Source organism: Megalobrama amblycephala, linkage group LG2 (assembly GCF_018812025.1).
Source record: "Megalobrama amblycephala isolate DHTTF-2021 linkage group LG2, ASM1881202v1, whole genome shotgun sequence".
NCBI classification, from domain to species: domain Eukaryota; kingdom Metazoa; phylum Chordata; class Actinopteri; order Cypriniformes; family Xenocyprididae; genus Megalobrama; species Megalobrama amblycephala.
The window spans coordinates 50,339,568-50,359,989 of record NC_063045.1 but is presented as its reverse complement, the minus strand read 5'-3'; the positions used below and the strand labels follow the sequence as shown (position 1 = coordinate 50,359,989).

Genomic DNA, 20,422 nt, shown 5'->3' with positions numbered 1-20,422 from the left:
AGTTTTCGTGCCCTTAATTGCCCTTTACTTTACTGACCTTCCACAACAGTGCTACTGCATGACTAGAGCATCCTGACCCTGCAATACATGAACAACCCGCTGTCTGTACTTCACCTGTCACTGATGCACCAAAGCCATATGATGTGATATTTTACTCCTAACGTATCGTGCGTGCCAGAGCCAGTCGCGTTTCCACTGTATGCGATGCTAAAGGCTACTGATGTTAACCATTGCGATAAATACACACGTTTATGGAAAATATCAGAGACTGCTTGAGGGACGAAGACAATTCTTATATGATTATAATCGTGTATTTATTTAGTTTAATGTTTTATCTGTCTCTTCCCTGTGCCTGTTGATTCCTGACAAATGCATATCTTTCACAGATTCACACACTCCGGTTAACTCGTATAACTCATAACTCCTGTTGCCTTCTCATGAGCTCCCTCTGTTGCTCTGGCTGAAAGGATCAGGATAGATAGACAAGAGATCGCGCAAACATCCTCGGATTGCAATCATCGCATAATTTAGAGGAAAATAAATAGAAATGCTCAGAAAAGTGACGTAAACATAGGGTATGTTATCAATATATTTCTAAATGTGTAAGCCTTTGGATTTAAAAGCCTTAGTGGAGTTGTTTTGTGCATTCTCGTGATCGTAAATAAATGGAAGCAGGCGCAACTGAATAGGTCTGTTAGATTTAGCATGATTGATCTGCACTCCTGACATAAATTAATACATTACTCTTAATGTAACATTTTTTATTGTAAAACATTGTTCAAATATTTATGCTGGAATCTTAAATCTTTAAGTAAAAAACAAACGTTGGCAAGTTTGGATCGTTAAATCTTGAATGACTGTCAAATGTTGAATGAATGAGTGTCACGTCCAGCTTGTTTACTTCGAACCGGAAGACGCTCCCACGTTTGACGCAAGGCCTCATGGGGCGTAGGAAACTTGTGGATAATGCCAAAGCCCAATTTTAATTTGAACCCGTCATTGTTACAACATTACATGCTCCCATCAGGTGGTACAATAAATAAATATGACTGCATTCATCAATATGCAAATTATATGCAGATTTATTTTAGATTAACACCAGACATCCACAAGTTCATCAGCACTCTGTCTGACAGTATAATATTAACTCTGTGGATGTGGGTGTCTATAACTTTTCTACAGAGATAAATATAAAACCAGCACATCGGAAATTTAATTTGGGTACCTTGAATAATTAACGCTGAAGATCAAAGACAACATCAAGAATTGCTGAGTCATTTTTTCTTTATGAGGCTTTGGTGTATTTGATGACCTCATACTGAAACTAAATGTGGTTCAGAGTAATTTAAGGTTATCTGATGGAGTTAGGAAGTAGTTATTTGTTCTTTCACAAAGTAATCAATACGAAACAGCACTGTGGAGGTATAATTGTACAGTGAGGATATCAGATTGCAATTTCATGGGAGTTAGATAAATATATGAATAATAAATTAAATTAAATTAAATTAAATAAACTACAGTCTACAGATTTTTTTCTAATTTATATTTTGATTCAGCAAGGGCATTAAAATTATCAAAAGTGAAAGACTTTTACATTGTTACAAAAAAAAAGTTAACTAGGCACCAAATCAGCATATTAGAAGGATTTCTGAAGGATCATGTGACACTGAAGACTCAAATATTGCTGCTGAAAATTCAGCTTTGCCATCACAGAAATAAATTACACATACAAGATTTATTAAAATAGAAAGTTATTTTAAACAGCAATATTTCAGAATATTACTATTTTACTTTATTTTTGATCAAATAGATAAAAGAGAGTCTTTCAAAAACAGATTTAATGAAATCTTACCGACCACAAACTTCTGAAAGGTAGTGTGTATATTCAAAACACCATAGTATTAAACAACATAGTAGTACCATAGTGTCAAATATAAATAAATATACAAACAAACAACAAACATGGTAATATATATATATATATATATATATATATATATATATATATATATATATATATATATATATATATATATATTTTTTTTTTTTTTAGGGAATGTTGCTTTTGTGAAATAAGACAGTGAGAACTGAAATATACAAACTGTAAACCCTTGGATATTTCTACCTAACACTTTGGCTACGTTCACACTGTGAGCATTAATGCTCAATTCTGATTTTTGTTCTGATCTGATTTTTTATTTTGTTTAGCTGTTCACATTGTTGTTTTAAATGTGGCCAATATCAGATTTCCAGTGTGAACAGATCATGGTTCTGAACTGACCTGCATGCGCAGATAGAACTATGCAAACGGGGTTGCCAGGCTTTTACCACAAAATTGCTTCTCAAAAATGTACCACATAAATTGCTTCTCAAAACTAGTCCAAAACTAGCCCAACCGCGTTCCGTGGGGTATCCCGGAAAAAAAAAAAAAATTGCATTCCGAGGGTTAAATATCGTGTTAGTTTGGTCGTTTCAACCCACGGAGTTGCAAAACAACCCGCGGCAACAGTGAAAACGTAACCCGATTCTGTGGAAAAATCATGGACTTGGCAACACACACAGCATGCTGTCATAAGGAAATAAACACAGAGGGCATTAAAATAAGTGATTACGCTTTTATTTATAATGTGATCTGCGGCGGAAGTGGAAGCTTCAATATGAAAAATAAAGAATGATGTGACAATAGAGAGCAGAGTTTTGAAACCTTTATGATACGAGCCCTCATGTTTTGCTTGTATTATAGAGCTGTCTCTGTAATACTTACGAGTTCTGACACATCACTGCCCTTCTATTTACTACCTTTTGCAACTGTCTTGATAACGCTGGGTTTGTAAAATCTTTGAAAAGATCTCCCATGAGCGCAGAATCGTGACTAATTGATCTCGAGTGATGTACATTCCGATATGACTGTTCACACTGTGGTCACATTACAAATCTGACCTGTATCGGATTTAGCACAAGTGGTAAAATTGGAAATGAAAAGATCAGATTCCATATGATTTGTACTGTTCACACTGTCATGGGGAAAACAGATATGAGTCACATGTGGGCAAAAAAAAAAAAAAAAAAAAAAAATCTGATTTGGCCCACATTTACCTGCAATAACCAAAATGGCAATGCTTTATCAGAGGTGTTGTGCATTGAAAATTGCTGTTTGAGGAACAGAGAGAACGCAGTCATGACAGCTAATTGTGATACAGAATCTTCTATATGGAAGTTTCTCAAGCCATTGATGGAATTTATTTGTGCACGCAGCTTTACCGGCAGCAGGGGCAGTGGGTTGCTGGACTAACACGTCTCTTCATGTCAATTCTAGTGCTAATGAAGTCTAGCCTGACGAGACAAAAGACAGTCAACAGAAGAAGGGCACCAGTGCCAAACGTACACCGACAGCATCTACTCTCGATGTAAACGTGGCTGGGCAAAACAGACAAATTTGAATAAATTTTAGTAGAAAAAGCTTTTCAATGGGCATACAGACTCTTTGTTGATGTGTTCATTAATTCAGTCACAATCGACGGAAGTGGATGCTGTCTGTTTCCAGCATTATCTGTGTGTAAGTGCTCGCAAAAACACATGGATACAGAGCACGACCGGCCTCTTTCAGCCAGCGCTCACGTGGCCCAGCCCAGCACAGAGGTGATGGCATTACATAATCAACTTCATACACAGCTCTCAATAAACATTAGGGGATAAAAAATTATTTGTGTGTTAAAAATGGTATTGGATGCTAGAGAATGGAACAGAACAGTTTGCCATAATGTTTTAAGGCTAAAGATGCAAGAAATAGATAAGTTGCTGTGTCTGAATCCACATTTAGTATGAAAAATGTGTGTGTGTGTGTGTGTGGTATAGGGCAGACCAGCTCTGCAGTGTTTGGTAAAGAGAGCACGAACACAAACATCTTAAGGGCTTATTGTGGAGCCAAACTGGGGCAGACTTTCTGCTTTAAGCATCTTCATGCCTCTGCAGAGTTGGGAAAAGTCTTGCTACACAGAAGTGTCTGTTTTCAGCGTATCAGCATTTTAGGGCAGGTAATACAAGATCAAGAAAGTGCTCAGGTTTAAACTCAGAGTTTATGCCACTTTATGTAACTTAAAACATCACGCCAGACTTCTCGAATACTTTTTTAGCTAGTGCGGGTGTTTTGAGAAGTGTTTAATATTGTGTTGTGGCACAGATGTTTATGAGATCCAGATCACTGAACAGAAAGCCTTATCACCTCAAAAATGGGTGTGAAGTGCATTGCTACTCAGGCAAAACATGATTAATACAGTGTGGCGTACCTAGGGACCCTATCAACACCAAGGTTAATTGTGTGTTAATAAGCACAATGGAATAATTACGGTTGTCCTTATGAGTGATAGCATTTCACCTTAACACTTGAGAACTGTATCTCAGTGAGTTAAATCGCAAGAGGGATGAATGTAAACTTCAATTAAACTACTCATCAGACATTCCTAATATGATTTCCGGTATATCAAATTACCAGATGAAAAATACCCTTTAGTGAAACAAATAGACCAGTCATGGGCATTTAAAAATATAATGCAGTATGCTGACCATTTTGCCCTTGAAAAACAGTGTAAGAGCAAAGGGTATTTGCATTTTGCAGAAGAGCAAACAACTGCAAATTACACTAGCTAGTGGTTGGCTTTTTGCTTAAACAAATGTTAAAGATGATGATAAATAATGATTGGTCTGCAGATGTGTAATGTGCTGCTCAGAGAGGTCCTGCAAAGGCGTTCAGAGCCTCTGCTCTTGTCCCACTTTACCGCTCTCAATAATTCAGGCCACAGAAACTATACATAGAGCTACCACACCACCGTCAATAATGCACAAGAAGAAAAAGTCAACAACAACAGCCTGAAAACCACAGAGACACCAACCCAAAGCAGCATCCAAGAGCAGGAGACTAGAGGGACCCCATATAAACCCATCAACGCTTGATTAGGGTTTTCAAAGTAATGCTTCAAATTTTATTTATAATTACTTTACTAAAAAAAATTGTAAAAAATAATAATAGTTATGCTACCATCTAAAAGTCTGGGTCAATATGATTTTTTTTCAAGAAATTATTAATTTTATTCAGCAAGGATGCATGGAATTGATCAAAATTGACAGTAAAGACATGTATAATATTATAAAAGATTTCTATTTCATATAAATGATTTCTATTCATCACAGAATCTGAAGGGAAAAAAAAACAAAAACAACAACAACAACATGAAGCAGCACAATGGATTTCAACATTGATAATAATAAGAAATGTTACTTGAGAACCAAATCAGTATGTCAGAATGATTTCTGAAGGATCATGTGACACTGAAGACTGGAGTAACGATGCTGAAAATGTAGCTTTGCCATCATAAGAATAAATTACATTTTAAAATATATTCAAATGGAAATCAAGACAGCCTTGTTAAGGATGAGAGACTTCAAAAACATTTTTAAAAAAACTTACTGACCCTGAAGCATAATTTTTTAATTTTCTAATTTAATTATATAAAAATAATTTAAAAAAATTACATTCTTATGAATTAATCAAATGTATTGCAATTAAATTACATGTATGCTGAGAAGGAAAAATGGCATTTATATGGGTCTTTTTTTTTTTTTAATTCCTAAATATTAATATACAAATTACAGTGTGCACACACACACAAACATACACACAAAATAATTTTCTGGTCCTATAGTAAAAGTAGTGGTTAAAAGTGTCTCTTAGTGACTTTCTCTGAATGGAAAGATGATCAGAGAGAGGTCTAACCATGTCCAGTCAACAGTTTGAGCTGAAAGGTGATTGAAAACCACTCCCAGCCTGCACACACAGCGTCCCCTTAGCCCTATACAGTGGGTATGGAAAGTATTAAGACCCCCTTAAATTTTTCACTCTTTGTTATATTGCAGCCATTTGCTAAAATCATTTAAGTTCATTTTTTTTCCTCATTAATGTACACACAGCACCCCATATTGACAGAAAAACACAGAATTGTTGACATTTTTGTAGATTTATTAAAAAAGAAAAACTGAAATCTCACATGGTCCTAAGTATTCAGACCCTTTGCTCAGTATTTAGTAGAAGCACCCTTTTGATCTAATACAGCCATGAGTCTTTTTGGGAAAGATGCAACAAGTTTTTCACACCTGGATTTGGGGATCCTCTGCCATTCCTCCTTGCAGATCCTCTCCAGTTCTGTCAGGTTGGATGGTAAACGTTGGTGGACAGCCATTTTTAGGTCTCTCCAGAGATGCTCAATTGGGTTTAAGTCAGGGCTCTGGCTGGGCCATTCAAGAACAGTCATGGAGTTGTTGTGAAGCCACTCCTTTGTTATTGTCATTGTCTTGTTGGAAGGTAAACCTTCGGCCCTGTCTGAGGTCCTGAGCACTCTGGAGAAGGTTTTCGTCCAGGATATCCCTGTACTTGGCCGCATTCATCTTTCCCTCGATTGCAACCAGTCGTCCTGTCCCTGCAGCTGAAAAACATCCCCACAGCATGATGCTGCCACCACCATGCTTCACTGCTGGGACTGTATTTAACAGGTGATGAGTAATGCCTGGTTTTCTCCATACATACCGCTTAGAATTGAGGCCAAAAAGTTCTATCTTGGTCTCATCAGACCAGAGAATCTTATTTCTCACCATCTTAGCAAACTCCATGCGGGCTTTCATGTGTCTTGCACTGAGGAGAGGCTTCCGTCGGGCCACTCTGCCATAAAGCCCCGACTGTTGGAGGGCTGCAGTGATGGGAGACTTTCTACAACTTTCTCCCATCTCCCGACTGCATCTCTGGAGCTCAGCCACAGTGATCTTTGGGTTCTTCTTTACCTCTCTCACCAAGGCTCTTCTCCCCCGATAGCTCAGTTTGGCCAGACGGCCAGCTCTAGGAAGGGTTCTGGTCGTCCCAAACGTCTTCCATTTAAGGATTATGGAGGCCACTGTGCTCTTAGGAACCTTAAGTGCAGCAAAACATTTTTGTAACCTTGGCCAGATCTGTGCCTTGCCACAATTCTGTCTCTGAGCTCTTCAGGCAGTTCCTTTGACCTCATGATTCTCATTTGCTCTGATATGCACTGTGAGCTGTAAGGTCTTATATAGACAGGTGTGTGGCTTTCCTAATCAAGTCCAATCAGTATAATCAAACACAGCTGGACTCCAATGAAGGTGCAGAACCATCTCAAGGATGATCAGAAGAAATGGACAGCACCTGAGTTAAATATATGAGTGTCACAGCAAAGGGTCTGAATACTTAGGACCATGTGATATTTCAGTTTTTCTTTTTTAATAAATCTGCAAAAATGTCAACAATTCTGTGTTTTTCTGTCAATATGGGGTGCTGTGTGTACATTAATGAGGAAAAAAATGAACTTAAATGATTTTAGCAAATGGCTGCAATATAACAAAGAGTGAAAAATTTAAGGGGGTCTTAATACTTTCCGTACCCACTGTATATCACAAAGGGCGTCTAACTCTACAGATATAAACAAGTTAAATTTAAGACTTAAGACCTTTTTAATACCGCTTTATATGATATTTAAGACCAAATCTGCAATGGAAATAGACATTACAGTATATTTTATATATATATTAGAGCTGTCAATAGATTAAAAATTTTAATTGTGATAAATCACACCCTTAATCACACACATTATGAAATTAAGTATACACCATTTCTTGTTTAACATGTTCAGTTTGTTATCATTTGCTATATCCAGCAAAGTAAGCCATTAGATTGAAGGGTGATTCTCACAAAACTAAATGTTCTGCAAGCTTTTTCAAGGTAAATTTAGGTGTCTTTCTAAAAAAAGGCCACTTGGAGACTCCAAAAGGACACCAAATAACCAAATCATATAAGGAGTCCATCATTCATAAATCTATGCACACCAAAGCACCCATTAAAAAAAAATAAAAAAAAAAGACAGAAAAAAACCTTCGAAAAGAACCTTCGGTCTCTCCAGTGATTGTAAACAGCCATCGTGTCCATCAGACTGGAGATTTTTTTTTTTTTTTTTTTTTTTGCGATAATGTGACCAAAATTATTTAAGACCCATCGAATCTGAATTTAAAACAATTTAATAAGACCTTTTACTAGGAAACCTTTAAGTCTTTTTAAGGACCTGCGGCCACCCTGATCACACTGGACTGCCAGAGATGAGAAGTGTGGAGGTGTTTTCATGTAGAGACAAATGGTGGATGCAGAGCCACATGGTCATTCTCTACACTTCCTATGTCTGCCATCACATTATCAATCATGGGACCAATCTCCACATTTTAGTGTTAAAATCCATCTATATTGGTACAGTAGCATCAGCTTCAGCTCTAGTACTGAGAAATGGGTCAAAACAAATGTAATGAGGATCTTCTAATCAGCAGGCAGAACAATCCTGCATTGCTATTTATGAACTGTATATTAAGATTTTGAGACAAAACGCCAAATAAGTGTCACATGCACTGAATAACTTTAGATTTAATGCAGGAAGTACCAAATGAGAGCTCCACTTTTGCTTAACTAGATAATCCTGGAGTTTAAACAGATCATTACTGCAAGAGGAGAGTGCACACACACACACACACACACACACACACACACACACACACACACACACACAGGTATTCCTATCATTATGAGGACATTCCATAGACATAAGGATTTTTATACTATACAAACTGTATATTCTATCCCCTAACCCTAAACCAACCTATCACAGAAAACTTTCAGCATTTTTACATTTTCAAAAAACATCACTTAGTATGATTTATAAGCCGGGGACAAAAATAAATAAATAATCCTCACAAGGTCAAAAATTACTGGTATTACTATCCTTGTGGGGACATTTGGTCCCCATGATGAGGGAATACAAGGAAAACACACACACACACACACACAAACAGAGGGTCTTCAGAGTGCAGCGTCCAGCTGTGTTAGTGAACTGATGGGGTGTGATGCATTGGCCTGATTTGGATGTTTAGCTGGATTTTTTCTTCTCATACACAAACAGATTACGTTATCATCACTGCTCTAGTATTAGTGATCTCAGAGCCATGTTGTATATAACGGTTCATGCGATAAAAGTGATATCAGCACACAGCAACAAGAAAAACAAGCAGTTCAGAACAAGGGCTTCAGGGGTAATACGCACATACTGTATAGAAGAGAACACACTTCCTTATGGCTACAGCAATGCATACAACAGTCATTCCACTATGATAAAGACCACCTGATACCAAATATTCAAATAACCGCCTGCATTCAAAAGTTGTCCAGCTGGCATTTTAAACAGTTTCCAAACATACAATTTCAAGGGGTTCATACCCTTTAACAAATGCATTTCCATGAATTTTCCAGTTGTTTGTGATTACTGGATCAATATTAAATATGTTGGTAAGATTTTTTAGCATTTTTGACAATTTTTGTCGTCTATGCTGACCAAGGCTGCATTTATTTTATCAAAATAACAAATATATTTACTATATTATAAAATGTAATTTATTCCTGTGATGGCAAAGCTGAATTTTCAGCATCATTACTCCGTGATCCTTCAGAAATCATTCTAATATGATGATTTGGTGCTCAAGAAACATTTCTTATTATCAATTTTGAAAACAGTTGTGCTGCTTAATATTTATGGAAACCATGAAACAGTTTTTCCAGAATGATTTGATTAATGGAAAGCTCAAAAGAAGCATTTATTTGAAATAGAATTCTTTAGTAGCATTATAAATGTCTTTAGCATTATAAATTTCATCTTTGATGAAATTAATGCATCCTTGTTGAATAAAAGTATTAATTTCTCAACAAAAAAAAAACAAAAAAAATCTTGCTGATCCTAAACATTTTAATATACATAGATTTGATTAGTTTCCGTAACTTTTTCAGTCCAAAAAAACAAAATTTTAGAAGGGGTTTTTCAAGCCCTTAACAACTTAAATCAACCCGACTTTATTCGCTTTATTACTTCTAGTCCATATATCAGACTACCCACGTCCCTGGCCTGGTACCTAGCCCAGATGACACCGGTTACCTGGTACGGCTCGTGCCAGCTGTGCGGATGGCAGCCGCACTCGGTCCACAGATCGCAGCTCCCCCCTTTAGCTTGGAGCGCGCCGCGGCTGGGACTCCTCCAGGAGCTCTCGGAGCGCGAAGCCGTGAGTTTGGCCCTCTGACGGGGCAGAGTGGACATGGACGGGGAGGACGAGGACTGGTAGTTGTATCCATGCTGTGGTTCATGCTGCCAGCTGCAAGAGCAGGGCGCCTCGCCCCCTCCGCGATCTCCCACGCGGCCGTGCATCTCCACACAGCAGCTCTGCTGCTTGCTCAGGTAAGCTGTCATCCTGAATGTGCGCTCCTCTCCTCCTCTCGCCCTATGGCTTTCACCTCCCTGTCTCTCCGTTTGTGTTCCGGTCCGGGCGGCAGCAGCAGAGGACGCAGCTGTGGTGAGCGGCACTCCTCTGGGCGGTATCTGAGCAGTGTGCTCTCGACAGTGAGAGGGCTCTGTTTGTGTGTGTGTGTGCGCGTCAGAGAGAGAGAGGGAGAGAGAAAGCTGGCTACTTGTAGACACTAGGCATGTTTTAGTTAGGAAGACGGCGAGAAAGAGAACACAAGAGGGAATAAGAGAAGAAAGAGAGGTAGATGAGTGTGTTTGTGTGTGTGTGCTCTTTGTCAATTGATGATTTGGCTGGCGGTGTGTCTTGACAGCATCTCTGCTCAAGGCAGAAGCAATCAAACCCTGAACAGCTGGGGACCCCAAACCCCCCAATCAGACAGACGGATGTCTTACTGACAGCTGCACTTTTTCAACATGATAAAATCATTCAAATGATCTCTTGCAGCAAGCTCAAAGTACACGAAAAGCTTGCAGCTACTCCAGAGATATAAGCCACATAGCCTGAAGGAAGACAGAAATGTATAAACACTACAAATTGAACTAAAATGTGTTCTACATCTTCCTTAGTATCTGAAAAATCACTGTAACATCGGTTTACTGTTTTTAATAAAGTAATGGTAATATGATAAAACAAACCAATGTTCGATAAATAATAACATTTATTTTTAATGACAACCAGATAATAATACAGTTAATCAACCTAACTCTTCACTTTTCAAGGTTGTCAAGCGATGCAGCAAACTGGCACATTAATGGCCCTGTCCCAAATGGCATACCTGATGTGGACCTGTGGTCCTGTGGCCTTTGCTTATACATCAGAGAAGTCGACAAGACCATAGAGTGTCCTATTTGTCACTTTAGTCTCAGAAGAGCCCTCACGAGCACCACCTTTGTGCCCGCAATGCAGACTTTTTCTGTGCCTGGACTGGTGCAGACTTTACAATGGAATGTTACCCAGCAGAGCATGCAGCAAAGTATGGACTAATTAACTAAACTGAATTAAAAAGAATTTAACTGATGGGTGCAAATTTAAATTTCTAAAGAAAATAAGTGTTATTGTGTGTGTGTGTATATATATATATATATATATATATATATATATATATATATATATATATATATATATATATATATATATATAATTATTAAAAGGAAAAATGGCATTTTAAATTACTTACAAATACTAAATTAATAAATGTACATGCAACCTGTGTAGTAGGCATTTCAAAAGAGGGGATAATAATTAATGTAGCAGATTGGCTGTTATTTGCATTTTAAGTGTGTAATAAACAAAAGTAAAGGAAATTTTGTAATCCATAATTCAGCAGCAGACACAAAACTGCAAGGAACAGCAGAGCTACAGCCTGTAGCCTGTGGATCACTGAGCCTCATTAATTCAATAAGATTTCTATTTATAACCAACCTAGTCACATTTAATCAAAACAAGGGGCTTTATGCTCAGCAACTGATGCTTAACTGCTTAAGTTAAACCATCCAGCTACATCAGAATCAATCCCAGAGTGCTGCACTGACTGTCCGTTCAACCAGTGTACATTATCCCCACCTACTGGCCACTAGCACACAGTACAGCTCAGTAAAAATAAAAGCCAGTTTATCTTCACAGAAGCATTACCAGTGTTTAATATTTGTTTAGGATTTAGTTTTTCATATGTGTGGTTATTCATTCTGATTTAGTAATCCTCCCTTACATAGTGTCTCCCAGCTGGGAGTCAGCTTAGATGAAAATGAATAAAACACATTGAAGGTTGATGATGAAGGCTTTAGTTATTTGTTCAGAGCGTGGTTGTGTAGGCTTTTTAAGTGTCTAAATGACAATTAATCAAACAGTATTTCACATAATTAACAATCTCTATAGAACATTCAATTTATCTGAACCTACAATTAAGCAGGTTTCTCTCCGCCCACATTCCAATTAAATTCTTGTGACATTTTATATCCCACCTGCAGGGCATACAAACAGAATCAAGCTCTACTAATGAGTTTGAATGGAATGTGAATGTAACGAGGTGCTTTGACAGAAACAAGAAAGGAAATGCCACCCAAACTCACCCTGATGCGATATGTTACGTGTTTGTTTATTTTTTTATGGTAAAGCAATACCATCAAAAATGTCTGTCTTTCTTTGCATGGAAAAGAGTGGCCAGGATGTGCTTCAAAAATCTTTCTAATGCTCAGAAAGAGAGTCATACAGATTTGAAATGCGTAAATGAGTTTTAGCTGAGCTAGGATTCCATTTCATATTACTTTCTTTCTGAGAACACTAAAGATTTTTGAACATTATCCTGGTCACTTTTTCCATACGGAGAAAGTTGTCAAAAGGTTTTAAAATGACAGAAATGTTTTAATTAAGCAGTCCATATGACTCATGTGCTATATTTTAAGTCTGAAACATGCGATATCTTTATGTGAGAACATGTCAGCCATTTCAAATTCCCAAATGAAAGTGTTGTGCGTTTTCTATCACACTTTTAACATGATGACAAACACCACTTATCATTGTCAATGCTTGAAATCACGACGGCCTCAGAATGTGTGTTGAATGCCATGTGTCAGTAACAAATGCTTGTCATGGGCGCCAGCAAGCTGTGATACCACGTCATCGAGATAAACCCTTGTATAATACTGTTGAAAATGTCATAAGATGCTGTCAAATTAATTTTCCCACCTTTCACCAGACAGACCATCAAATGACAGGTGGTCAGCCCTGACATTCACACACGTCACATTGCCCACTCAAGCAGCTACACCCACAAGGGTGAGAGAACATGGCACCTATGTGGATGTACTATTAACTCAAAAATCGCTGGATATGTCATACGCAACCAACACAACCAGCACATGATCATACACATTTCCCCACAGTCTACACTGTTCACTCACATAAATGCACATAAAAGTATCAGAATGGTCCAAAAAAAAAAAAAAATGCTGATAGAGTTGATAAAATGGTAATAAAATAGATTTCTATTGTATATAAAATACACTTGATATACTATTTACTATTACATAATTATATGTTGACAAAAATTTAAATTACATTTTATAATTTATTTTATTTAATGAATAATAATACATGTATTAGTATGAATTTAGAAATGAAAAATAAATAATTGTATTTAAAATTATTATAATTATAAAACTTTTTTATTTTAAAATTATTTATTAATTTTGGTTACGATAGCACACATATTTTGCTGTTTTTCTCCCTTGTATATTTCTGACATACCTGAAAAAATCTTCCATATATGTGTCGTCACATGGAGTTCTACAGGAGGATTTTTGGGTCCTAGATAATGGTCATTAGATGATACACAAATCACAACAGACATTTTATTTAGTTGACATTTGAATGTCTTGGGTTCGAATGCTGCATGTCACTTACATCAGCAAGGTTTAGACTATTGTTCAGACAACTCAAAAAATTCAAAACACTATGTCGCAGTTCCTACTGTAAAAAGGTTAACAGCCAAATGGCAAGTATTCCTATTTTAGCATTGACTCACCAAAGCCAATTTGACTTGCATTTTGGCACTTGGCAAATGTTCATTTTGGACACTGTTTATGCATACATTCAGGGAGCTGGAGCTGTTCTAGAAGGCACAATGAATGATGAAATATTTTGCTCGATAATACACACTACAGGCGCTGGGAGTGTTTGGGATCAGGGTTCTAATTAAAAACCCTCTCTCTCTTGCTCTTAGTGGAAGAGAAGTACTCAGGCTAGCCATGTGTCTTAATTCTCACAGGAACTGAGAGACGCTGTTCTCTCCTTTCTGCTCTTGCACTGTTTTTTTCCATTGCTCTCAGTAATCAACCCTCCATTTCTTTCTACTGTTCCAAAACTGTAAAAACACACACACACACACACATATGACGAGGCAAGAACTCCCACGCTGCAAAACCTGCAGGATCCCCACACAAAAGCCAAACCCACGCTGCACAGCAGAGTTTAAGCAGTTGATTGGTCCTGTCAGTGTGTGACAGGTCATTTATTGCTTCAGTGAAAGCCATTATGGTCCAGAGCCCATCTCTCCTTTACCTCAGAGAGAGAATGACCATATGCCGAGAAAGTCAACACAGTCTGACAGGCACATGGTGGACCTCAGTTTGTCCTTAATAGGCTTGTTGAGGTATTAAAAAAAGTTAGAGGTATTAACGTAAATGACCACTGAAAGGGCTTTACGTAATACCTGAGAACATTTCTCTATCATAAAAGAGTGCATTCATTTATTTTACTACCACAGCAGGATGGTATGGTGTTAATATGAAAAAAACAAACAAATAAAAAAAGCATCAAGTCACGGCAAAAACGCAAAACTAAACTAAATGAAATATGATAGGGCCCAAGGCAAAACAATGTTCATGGGTTCTGGTTGTCCCCTGTGTGTTGTAGTTCACATTTACCACCACAAGGTGGGGCTTGTGGTTAGACTTTGAGATTGGACATGTGGCAACAAAATCAGTCTTGGTCCTTAGATTGATTCTGGCACTTTAAAAGTAATACAGACAGTGATTTCACACACATTTTGTAAAAAAAAATCCATTTTCCGCTGCCATATGAAGGATAGAAAAAGTATTGTAGCTGAGTGTCTACTTGAGGTGAAAAGTGAACGATTTTACTCACTGGCAAAGTAATGTGGCAGGATCTGCAAAAATAAAACTGTTGTACAGCCTCTCTGTCTGAGAACTGAGAGTGAGGAATGATGGTACAGCCATTTGCTAGTGGAGCACATGCTCAGTTCGTGCCCATTAAAGGCAATGATAGAGCTACAGAGAGTGCATGAGTTTACTTGACTGGTTTGGCTCAGCAGTTATCGTAAAGTTTGACAGAGTCTGACAGTCATCAACCGATGTGACAAACTTTGGTCAGTGTTAACACATGCTAATAACTAAGAGCTAGGAGGTGTTCAAAGTTGTATATGCTATATACATAGCATGCAAAAGTATTCAGTTAAATAGTACATTTATGGACAAAACATTTCAGTGGAAAAGAAATAATTATATAGAGCTTGTGGTGTACAAGCTTGAAGGAGAGCTAAAGTCTGCCAAAATAACCAACTGCGCTCAAACCGCTGACCTGGCCTCAGATTCACCAACTGCACAAATTCACTGAATTTTGGAACAAGAAGTCCTGGAAGTTATGAGGACTTCCTTCTGGGATTTGCTAATTGGATTATGGAGGAGTGCAGGGAACCTAGGAGCAGAGGGCGATCTTAAAAAGAAGGAAGTTAAACAGGAGTGACTATAATTTAATGCAAGGGGCAGAGAGGTTAGCTCTGCAGATAGAGAAGAAGTGCCAACACTTACTTTGGAGAAAGAGCTTTAGACCTTTTTGTTGGATCCAAGAAGAGATTCCCTGAACCTAGTCCCATGGCCGTTACATTAAGCACCTCCAACACCATAATAATCACTAAAAGACAGTTTCAGCTCCTTAGAGACTGTGTCAACCCTCAATGGCTTGTTCCTTTTCCCCAGGGCCTTAATGTCCTCATATCCTTCCCAAATTGTCAACTTGTACCTTAACTACACTTTATCTATATCTACTAATCTTTGTTGTCCAAAGAAAATGCAGGTATGTGCTTATGCAGTATACTCACCACCACAACTGTCACAATGCAGTCCTTAGCGTGTTGCTATGCGGTTGCTAGGATATTACTTAATGGCCCAAGTCTCTGTTTTATTCTGGTCCCTAGATATAGCTAGGTCCTTTCCTCTGTGGGATTTTCTTTTTGCCAATTTTATTGTCTTCGAAAAATAATAGCACACCAATTTGCAAGAGTGGTAAGGGTGAAGCGTGCAAATCCAGCCTAATATACATAAACCTCTCACAGTGTCTATACTGCATTGGCTCCAGGCTGCACATTCAACCTTAAATTATTTTAACACCCCTGGCGTCCTTTTAAAGACAGAAGACAGCTCTTACATTGATTAGTTTCATTAGTCTCTTTTCCACTGGAATATGTCTCTGAGTGCTGGCAGCGTCTGTGAGGGATGTTTCAAACGCTAATGCATGGAACGCTTCTGGTCGAGAGCCAGGCCTGTGTAATCAACTTCAGAAATTATGAAACCAGTTCAATGGTTCAATAAAAACTGGGAGGGAGGCTAAATCCACCAGAGAAATCGAGAGAGAGAGAGAGAGAGCTTAAAATGGCATTATCTAACAAAAGCGAGAAGGCGGTTAAAAAGACCTATGGAGAATTGTGAACAATTATTCCTCTTAAGTAGTCTGGTTTTGAAAGACATTCGGTCAATTGTCTGGGAAAAACTGTCTGCAACATTCTGTTACGGGATAGCATGCTGGTCTACTTGTTAAAGAATAAATAGTTGCTAACCTGACTGCAACTCCTTCTGTGTCTCTTTAGAAGTCTCTCAGTCAGACTCTGCTTCCATCTACAAATGGTGACGATAGACGGCCATTTAATCGGCCCGAGTTCAGGAGCCTTGCTCTTCACGGCCTCCATGCTGAGCCGTTTGTGGAGCGGTCGTAAGGATTCAACTCGAGGAGGGGCGAGAAGGTTGGGCGCGCTTCCTCGGTGGAACTTCTCCCGAAAAAGGCCATTATTTACCATCATGTAGCTCATGGTGGATGGCAGCTCGCCCAGCAAAGCTGGACAATGTGAAAACTTCCACAAAAGCCTCTATCAAAAGCTTTTTTGAACGCACCCAATCAATGGACAGCTTCGCAACAAGGTCACCCCAACACTCAGACAATGTACATATCCGCAGCCCAGTGGAGCCAAGCCACAATAAAATGGACTTTTCAGCGCTGGTGGCTAATAAACAAACAAATCCATTGATTCTTTAGAAAACCAAAAGTCGGTCAAATATCTGAAACCAAATCCAGCGGCTTTGGATGTGCAGAGGACGGTTAGAACTCCGGGTTCAGACAGGCGTTAACTCCTGAACAAATCATTGTGGTGCTCGGAAAGACAGCAGCAGTCCCATAAGTCTGTTCATCCTTGGATGAGTATCTCCTGCCATCAGGGGACAGCATATGTGAGTGGAATGGCTGAGATGGAGCTTTCTGGCCGTGGCCTGTGCTATGGTAGGCTAGGCTAACCGAGGCTTAGTTGGACTTTTTTCAGGGTGTGGTAGGGAGAAAAAAAGTGCACAGAGAGTGACACAAACTCAATAAATCAGAGGGGTGATGGGGCGGCGGAGGGGAGGTAGATGAGATGAGATTAGCGAGGGGCAGCGCTGAGATGCAAATCACATGGGGATATAATTAAAGCCTAGGGGAACATCACTCCAGTGAGTGGCCACTGCCAGATTACAGCCAATCAATAACGAAGCCGACAAACACATAAACACAAACGCTGGCACACACATTCATACGCAGAGATGGTTATCGGGCTCAGACATGAGCCAAACTTAAATTTGCCACACTGGGAACGCCACAGCAGGCTTAAATGCGAGTTACAGGATGTTGAGCGTGAAAGGAAAATTAAACGTGCAAAGCGCAAAAACAGCAATTAACCATGTCCTGGGCTCCATGCTGCCAAATCAGACAAAGAGGGATGATGGGAAATCCCAGAATAGACAGGCTAAATGTGTTATCTCTCTGATTACAGCACTAAATGTCGCTAAATGACAACAAGCGGTTAATCAGGTTCGCAGAGGAAATGGTCTGACAGCTGCTTGATCATTATAGCAGTTGCAGCTTGGTCTTTCTGAATGGGCAAAAAAGAAATGCAGTGAGATATACAGTATATGATTCAAAGGATGTGACTGTGCTGCATAGAAATCAAATATTAGCATGAATATGGACAATTTTTAAGAGGTTCTTTAACTTTATGTACTTTTTTTCCCCCAGGAATTCATTTTTATCAAAACTAACTTTTTTTCTTTATATGAAGATCACAATTAGAAAAGATTTTAGGCCCGGTTTAAAAGACAGGGCTTGGACTAAGCCAGGATTAGGCCTTAGTTCAATTAGGACATTTAAGTAGCTTTTATACTAGAAAAAAACATTACTGGTGTGCATCTTGAGACAAAACAACGGTACTGACATATTTTAAGATATTTCAGTGCAAGTTGCTTTCAGTTAAAACAGCTCAGACATTCCTTTTTAGTCTAGGACTAGCTTAAGTCTTGTCTGTGAAACCGAGGGGTTAGTGTTTTATTTTTGTCCCAGATCTTCAAATTTATCAAAAAAATACATTATTACGTTACATTAAAGGTGCAGTATGTAGGATTTCTGTCTGCTAGAGGTCGCTAGAGGCCTATTCAAAACAAAGGCGTAGTTTGATGACGCCAAGTTTGAGCGCGGAATCTTGGGAGATGTGGTCTTCACCTCAACAGACGGTGCAAAAGAATAGGGATAGGACTTCGGAAGAAATCATGGATGCTATTATTAAAGTTACTGTAGTATGAAGCAGAGCAGGACCGAGTGTTGTGGGAGCGAGGCCGCTGGAGCGATTGGGCAAAACACGCCCCACAAGCAGCAGAACTTTTATTATGTCACAGTCGCCGGCGCCGCTTCCGCTTTCCCGGTCATGAGTATGAGGTAACTCAGCTCTGTTTATCATTTTAGATACATTTGAGAGTGTTGAAAATGTTGTTATAACGTTACTCTGTGCGTTCGCTTGGAGGCTGCTGTGAGACTGGTTTGAGACACACTGCAGAAAACTAGATCGATATTAGAATATCATATTAAATGCTGGATGGCTTGTGTTGATAAATGGCAAGCGATTCATTTTAAAACGTATTGTATGATGGAGAAAATGCTGTATTACTGTTACTAAAAATAAAGCTGCATCTGATTATGCTATTTTAGCTACTTCACAAAATAGTGTTTTTCTCTGAGGCGTGGTAAAGAATGGTACTCGCAAAAAAAAAAAAAAAAAATCAAGAAAATTAGATTTAAACAATAAGACTAAACGTGTTGAGCTATATAACAACAATTAGTTTTCTCACGATTTACAAATAGTTGGAAACATTTGGGATATTGTAAGTATTCAGGTGAACAAAATATATAACATTGGCCTAGTGTTTTTTTTTTTTTTTGATATTTTACTGCAAAAATCTTACATATTGCACCTTTAACATTGAAGAGTGAAATAAATACTTTTCAGATTTTGTTTACTTTGTGGAAATCTTCATTTTTCAAAAATTCAAAAACTGGATCATTTTCACCACCGTCATTTCCATCACAGACATTGAACGTTACACTCTAAAAAATGCTGGGTTAAAAACAACCCAAGTTGGGTTGAAAATTGACAAACCCAGCGGTTGGGTTAAATGTTTGCCCAACCTGCTGGGTTGTTTTATTTAACCCAAATATTGTTCAAAATTACTGTATTGCTCGCTTAAAATGAACCCAAATGATGTTGGAAATTATTCATGTTTAATAAATGAACATTTATTAATAAGTTTATTGAATAATAATCAAACAATAAACATTTATTACATTGCTTATCAATAAATGTTCACCTTTTGATTATTATTGTTTCCTCTAGTAATTATGTGTCTGATTTTTAATTTCCAATCTATTTTAGGTTAATTTTAAGTCAGCCATATAGTCATTTTTAAACAATAGTCGAGTTAAATAAAACTACCCAGCACGTCGAGCAAACATTTAACCCAACTGCTGGGTTAAAACAACCCAATCGCTGGGTTTGTCCATTTTCAACCCAACATGGGTTGTTTTTAACCCAGCATTTTTTAGAGTGTATAAATGCGGACCAATTTTTCAGTGGAAAAAAAAATAAATAAATAAAAAATAATATTTTATACATATGATATACATACACTACTGTTCAAAGTTTTGGGGTCGGTGAAATATATATATATTTTTTTGTTTTTAAAGAAGTCTTGTGCTTACAAAGTCTGCATTTATTTCATCAAACATACAGCAAAAGAGTAATATTATGAAATATTATTACAATTTAAAATAACTGTCTCCTATTTTAATGTTTAAAATGTAATTTATTCTTGTGATGTGATGGCATCATGGCAAAGCTGAATTTTCAGCACCATGACTCCAGTCTTCAGTGTCACATGATCCTTCAGAAATC

General features: G+C 38.0%; 1 protein-coding gene across 29 annotated transcripts in view; it reads right to left on the bottom strand.

Moving 5' to 3' along the window:
• Nucleotides 1-20,422, bottom strand: part of dlg2 (discs, large homolog 2 (Drosophila)) — a 269,422-nt gene that overhangs the window by 99,915 nt on the left and 149,085 nt on the right. The window contains exon 1 of one of the 29 annotated variants that reach the window (XM_048180570.1): nucleotides 10,023-10,529. The exons of the other annotated variants lie outside the window; for them this stretch is intronic. Within the exon in view, the coding sequence (XP_048036527.1) occupies nucleotides 10,023-10,331 (309 nt within the window). The 5' untranslated portion in view covers nucleotides 10,332-10,529. Of the gene's footprint in view, nucleotides 1-10,022; nucleotides 10,530-20,422 lie in introns of those variants that run through there. 29 annotated transcript variants of the gene reach the window in all.